The sequence below is a fragment of the Theobroma cacao genome, chromosome 1 (genome assembly GCF_000208745.1).
Source record: "Theobroma cacao cultivar B97-61/B2 chromosome 1, Criollo_cocoa_genome_V2, whole genome shotgun sequence".
NCBI lineage: Eukaryota > Viridiplantae > Streptophyta > Magnoliopsida > Malvales > Malvaceae > Theobroma > Theobroma cacao.
Window position 1 is genome coordinate 9,542,851 of NC_030850.1, and position 6,997 is coordinate 9,549,847.

At 32.1% G+C, this 6,997-nt stretch overlaps 2 protein-coding genes across 3 annotated transcripts in view; one reads left to right on the forward strand and one right to left on the reverse strand.

Annotated features, from left to right (window-relative positions):
• LOC18612133 (serine/threonine-protein kinase STY8) overlaps positions 1-4,064 on the forward strand; it is an 11,209-nt gene extending 7,145 nt beyond the window's left edge. For both annotated transcript variants that reach the window (XM_007048753.2, XM_007048754.2), the window contains 3 exons: positions 612-733; positions 1,568-1,679; positions 3,743-4,064. In XM_007048753.2, the coding sequence (XP_007048815.1) occupies positions 612-733; positions 1,568-1,679; positions 3,743-3,841 (333 nt within the window). In that variant the 3' untranslated portion in view covers positions 3,842-4,064. The remainder of the gene's footprint in view (positions 1-611; positions 734-1,567; positions 1,680-3,742) is intronic.
• LOC18612134 (ATP-dependent DNA helicase PIF1) lies at positions 4,396-5,811 on the reverse strand. Its single transcript, XM_018117227.1, has one exon. It carries the CDS (start codon positions 5,809-5,811, stop codon positions 4,396-4,398), a length of 1,416 nt encoding a protein of 471 aa, XP_017972716.1.

Below are 6,997 nucleotides of genomic sequence, written 5' to 3' on the forward strand. Positions count from 1 at the left end.
ATTATTAATATTTAAAAAATCTAATAAAAATAAAATGTCATATAAATAATAAAGGGTGTTTTTGTTTTTTTATTTTCTATTCATTTCTTATTCCAAAATTATTGTTACCAATCAAACACTACAATAAGTTATAATAATTATTCCTGTCTTATTCTCTTTGTCATACCAAACTAAGTAATAACTATTCTATTCTATTCCCATATAATAAATATTCTATTCCATTTTTGTCTATTCCGCTAACCAAACGTACCAATAGAGTTTAAATAAACTATTCTGTTTTTTTTTATGGGCTAAATAAACTTTTCTAAGCATAATAAGAAAATAAAGTAAAAGTAACAATAATAAAAATTAATTTTATCTTATCTCTCACCGCATGTATGAGTTAGTATGCGTGCGCATGTCTGATTTAATAAATTGTTATTTGGAACCTTCCCAGTTTATCCTCTCAACTCTCAGGTTTTAGTATCTCTTTCTCTCTTTTTTTTTTTTTGCATGGCACTTGGTCATAGTTGCATGGATAAAATCTATGGGGTGTTTTGGTTTTGTTATTTTATAAAGACTGACTGATACATGTAGATGTTGCAATAATATGTCATTTATCATTGCTCTAGATGATTGAAGGTTGTCTACCATTTCATTCAAAGCAAGAAAATGAAGTCCCTAAAGCATATGTTGCAAATGAGCGCCCACCATTTCGAGTTCCTGCAAAGTACTATTCTCATGGGTTAAAGGAGTAAGTCCTTATGTGAACTCTATTTCTTTTCTTCTTCCTAAATCCCTTCTGAATGCGTGAATGAATTTACAAAGCCTTGTTGCTACTTAAATAAGCATAATTTTATCTACCATTATTTTTGACCTAATTTATCTGAGCTCCAAAAAAGTTTTTAATAAAAAGGAAATTTACCTTTGCATTCTTGTCTACTTTCAAGTTTCTACTTCTAGTGCTGCTGGCCTGCTATGAACATTATTTATTAGAGCATCTACCTGGAGTTTGTAGCTTGTCATGCGTAGTGGCTCTTGTTAACCGCTCTGCTGGCCAGCATGGCTGAATTCAATAAGATCTGAGAAAGCATGAAATTGATATCAAATCAATCAAGATCTTGGATAGATATACCTTGGAAGGATCAAGACTGCTGTCATTTGGCTGTTGGTTTAACACCATTTGAGTTTGAACTTGTTATAATTGGAATTGCTCAGAGAGAAAAAGAGGGGGGGGGGGGGGTGGGAGTGGAGAGTGTGGAAGAGGAAAATAAAGTTATATTTGTTTTGTAATCTTTGTATGAGTTGCCCATGAATTCTTAAGAATGTTGCTTGTCAGCCATTTTTGCATTTCATCCAGCCACATGGCTTCCTGCTTCAAGTTCTTGAGCCTCAAATGTCCTATTGTACTTATAACTCAGAAAAAGTAATAGGGGATTCAGAGGTGGCTATTTTATCCTTTCTCTTGTTTTGTTTTTTGACATAAATTTAGTGATAAGTTTTTAAAGCAAATCAAAGGATCTTCATAAGTCCTTAATGTATTTTTCTTCTTTTTCTTACTAAAATAGATCCCTTATGTTTTCTGCAGGTTAATTGAGGAATGCTGGAGTGAGGAGCCATTCAAGAGACCACCATTTAGGCAGATAATTACAAGGCTGGATCACATAAGTAACCAACTTGCTCATAAGGGGCGTTGGAAGGTCTCATCTCTCTCTCTCTCTCTCTCTCACACACACACACACACACCCACCCACCCACCCAGATAGGGTGTGAGTGGGCTTTGTACCTGCATTTTTGTGCATAAACCAACTTTTTGTGGTCTTTTGTGTTGTATATCTTCCTCTTTCAAAATAATGCATAGAAATGTAGCAGCATTTTTTCATTGAGAAAAGGGCTTTCTGGGGTGATTATTCTAAAAATTGGGGGAACAGTGGCAGCAGTGGGGAGTTTGATTATCATGATGTATATCAACGAGGTTTAATGCTAAAAATTTCCGTGCAAGGAAAATTTGTGATGATAAAGGCAGAATATAAGATGGATAGCAAGAAAAACGGGTATCAGGAATAAGACATTTTAAACTCTTCTTTTATAGGTCCAATATCTTGGTCCATCCGACAAGATTCTTTGTATTAACATGTTGCTTGAATTTTAAAAACTGTTTAGAAACAACAATAAGTTTTAGTTCCAATGTGCAATGGACCATGAGTACCTGGCAGAGGCGGAGCCTCCTTACACTTCCCCCCAACCAAAATTTTAAATTTTTTTTACATATTATATAAATTTTTAATTAATTTTTTTAATGACCTCTTAAAATAGTTTTTTATTTAATAATTAATACAAATAATAAATAATAAATTAAATAATTTCATATGCGTGACTCAATTTTAATATTTTTTTGTTTTTTTCTTTCAATTTATTTTATTATTATTTATATTTATTAATTATTTTTATTCTATTTACTCATATATTTTAAATTTTTATAAATTTTTTTCACAAATTTTTATGAATAATTAATCATATTCTTTTTTTTTATTATTATGTCATATGTAGATTCTATCTTCTACTTGTCATGTTTTTTTTTTGTTATGTAAATTTTTTTTTTTATGATTTTAATATTTAAAAATAAATAAATTATTATGTAATTCTTAAATATAAGTTGTAGTGTTGCATTGTTGCTTAGAATTTTATCAATATATTATGTTTTATTCAAAATAACCAATACGTTTTAGCATATATGTTGCAAAACTTAAATAATAAAGATATACATACAAATTGGTAGAATGATATAATTGTATTTTTGTTCAATACAATTTTATTTATTATATATTTTTAATGACTCTTAAAATATTTTTTATTTAATAATTATTTTTATACCTCAAATTGTTTGATAAAATTAGAGTCATTATAGTTAGCATATTGTTAATTAAGCCCAACAAATATATTCTAAACTAATATATTAAGTCTATCAAATTTAAAAAATATAAAAGTGAGTCTAGTAATTTAAACTCATTAAGTTTTAATAGAAATCTAAGTTTATCATAACATATTATATCTTAAGAGTCCAATTTAATAGTTTATAATAACATATTATATCTTAATAGTTCAACCCCATAACTCAATACATTAATTAGCAATTTAAGAGACAATTAGAAAATAAGATGAGAGCTAGAACACACAAAGTAAATAGACAATTAATTTGAATTTGAAAAATTATTTTTTCTTCCATTCTTGTGCACAGAGAGTGAGAGAGACTTCTTTCATGGTTTCATTTAGTCATATATATATATATGACACCATCATTACTGTTAATGTATATTTTTTTATATGTCTAATGTCTTAAGAATTTTATTTAATCTTTTAGATGAGTGAGTGATAATTGAATTATATATAGAGTTCTATTTGATTGTTTAATGTCTCTTTCTGTTTGACCTCTCTTTAAAAATGCTCTAGTTCCGCCCTTGGAACCGAGGCTTTGATATTCTGAGTTCATAGTTATCTGAATGTCTAGTGTTTGCCTTCTTCATATAAGATCTCAGCTACTTCCAGCTTTTGAGTATTCTGGAGCTGTAAGGTGGCTTTGATGGTCTAGGTTGGTGTCAGCATTGAGTTTCCTGGGTCCCGTGGGTGTCTCAGCAATGCTTGACATGTTTTGTTTCCTACATTCCTATTATTGTGTATATGCATGTGCTGGATTACCTCTTCTGTCTAAGCTTGCTTGGTGACTCTGAACCAGAAGTTTCTGTGGTGTTGTTCCATTGCACAGGTTGGACCGCTTAAGTGTCTGAAGAACTTTGAGAACATGCTGAAGAGAGATCGTTTGAATCCTAGCAGTCGTTTATCTCGCTCCACAACCAGATGCTGAATTTTTATAAGCTTTCTTGATCTTAATAAACAACAAATGTACATATAATCTGGCCTTTATTTCAGTTTAGTTCTCCAATCGGGTCATTTTGCGTATGTTGTTGTGTTCATCTCTCACTCCATTTGACTTGCTTTTTATATGTATGTAGACAAAGATCCAGCATCTCGAGCATCCTTGTTGATAGCTTTGTTTGGAAATGTTAAACATTTTGTGGGAATGCAGAGATCAGTGTCAATTTTCTTACCATTCAAGGGATCACTCCTCCAATCAACGCTACTGATATAATTCTATCCAAAGATAATCCTCAATGTTTTTTGCAATTATAATAACAAAGCTAAAAAATTGAAATGAGAGTCTCACATAAAAACTAAAACAACTAATATAAAAGGGGATTTTAGTACCAATGAATTTCATTCAAATGCATCAAAAGTTCTCACAAACTTCCATTACTGGGATAATTTATGTGAGAATAGGAAACTCTTCAAGAGAAAAGCCATGTGTTATTCGGTGCTAGTTCTATCTGAAACAGAAAGCAAGGTATTACTGCCATTACTTCATGCAAGATGACTATAGAACTCCAAAACCTTGGGGTGAGCCTTAATCTTCGAGGGACTGAAACCAGATAAATGAAGGCCATCTAAGCTTCTTACACGGGAAAGTGCAACATAAACCATACCATACCCAAAAGCTCTAGAGAGATCAGTATGAATACGGTCAAGACTCATTCCTTGACACTTATGAATACTTAGAGCCCATGCCAAGACAAGGGGTAATTGCAGTCTCCAAGCAACAGGCCTTGATCCTACCATTACATACCGCTTTTGTGGTTCAATAACCATTTCTGGGCCTGAATCAAATTTGACAACTGGCAAGAGATTGTCAGGACTTACGACCGTGCCACCCTTTGTCTCTGTGAATCCAGTGACAATACCAGTTGCACCGTTCACAAGTCGATGCATAACATTCAAATTCTTTATCAGCATTACCCTTGCGCCTTTGCACAGTACAAGTTTGTCAGGAGCTAGCCCTAATGCAAGCTGCCTCTTCCAAGGCTTTTTGCCTCGATCAATAGCCTCATAGATAACCTGTTCCTCAGATAAGGCTTTCATTTTCTCCTCATTTACTTTGTTCACATCATCAATCCTTGGATAGAGCCGTACCGCCGACGGATGAGGCTCAGAGGCTGAGCATGATTGTTTTAGAAACTGCAAGTCTTCAGGATCACTGTTGCCTCTCCTAACACCCTGAAGTAATTTAATGAACCTATTTTCTGATTGCCTAAAAATCTTGGTAAGCTCAACCTGTATATCAAAGCTTGCATCCCAACAATCAGCTTCAAAGGCAAATTCTTTGCGTGATGGATCATGACCCTTAAAAATGGGAGGTAACTGAAAAAAGTCCCCACTCACAACAAGCCTAATTCCACCCCACACCTTATCCGATTCACGAACAGTTTTTGCTATATATTCAAGTTTGTCAAACAAATCCGCATCCACCAAGCTAATTTCATCAATAACCAACACTTGTGCCTTATTCCACCTTCTACGAGCCTCCCTATCATTTAAAACCAAATCTAGCAACATTCCACGATTACCATCACCAATTCTTATACCAGCAAACGAGTGCAGTGTCTGTCCACCAAGAGCGCATGCTGCAATCCCAGTGGATGCAGTCACAAAAACCCCTGACTCTCCATAAGTCTTTTTCAATATTTTGATTATATGCTTTAGCAAAACTGTTTTCCCAGTCCCTGCAGAGCCAGTAATAAACACGGAAAGGCCATCACGAACATGATCTAACACATTATTCTGTTCATCAGTCAATTTAATTTTGGCTTTATGGACTTTGGGTTTATTCTTCTTGACCTTATTTCCACTCTCGTAAGCCTTTTGAACAATGCTATTGCTAAAACTATGGCTGCAATAATTTCTGTACACAGATATTGCATTGGCAAAAAACTTCATACCCATCATTTTTCTCATTCAAGTCCTTTTCTGGGTACTCAGAATTCTTCTAATCTTATACTACAATTTTCTCAAGAGTACAAGCTGATGAGACCAAATAAACAGGAGTAAACATCTTCAGCATGAACCCACTGCCCTAAACAAAATTCGAAGACCCAAGTCTTGACATCTAAATGTAATGACAAGAACAAAGAAAGTAAAGGAATGGGCTGCTTACCATTTAAAGAATAACTGGTTACTCGAGTGGATATCAGTCTTCTGGGTTAGTCTACCAGACGGAAGAAAAGCTCCAGCCTCCAGCAGAGACATCTCTGTTGTTCGGCTTCTAGCTTTCAAGTTGGGTTGGATTTAAACTCCGAAAATAGAGGACTTTGAAAATAGGGTAAAATACTCTTTATCACTTTTAGTCATAATTTTATTTTAATTTTCAAAATGTCATTTAAAAGGATAAACATGGTCAATAAAAAAATAAAAAATTTAAAATAATTTTTTATTAATTTTAAAAATTATTATTTTTTAATATTTTCACGTTATTAAATTAATGAAAACATTGATAATTAGTTGAAGACATTTTATTAAAATAAAAGTATTTATTTAAAAATTAATAGATTGGAAATTTGATTAAAATTTAAAAATTATTTTACTTTTGAAATAAGATATTAGTCACTTTACAAGATAATAATCACACTATTTATATAGAGTTTATAAAATAAAAAAAAATATTAAGAGATTTAATTTCAATAAATAATATTTACATTAAATTTTAATATTAATTTAATTTAATTTAAATTTAAATATTCATAATTAAATTTAAAAATTTAAATCAGAGCGCGTTACGTGGGCGTGGGCTGGACTTATTATCTATAGTCTGTTCAGATTGTCTGATCTACTTAGGTGTTTCTTGACCTGTGTGGTCTACTTGAGTTGCTTACTTGTACTAGTTTGTACTCTTTGAACCATGACACTTAACGCAATCTCAAAATGGACTGGCCATTTAAAACAAAAAATCTATGGGCTTCCTTTCTTTCTTTTTTTTAGAAATAAATAAATGTGCCAATTAGATAAATTTATTTGTAATGTTTTAAATTTTGGATATATAAATAATAATTCAAAATTTTAAAGCAAGAAAGACCTTGCACTTGTGATTGAGAATAAACTCATTACAATTGAAAAATATGATTGCAAATTTTAT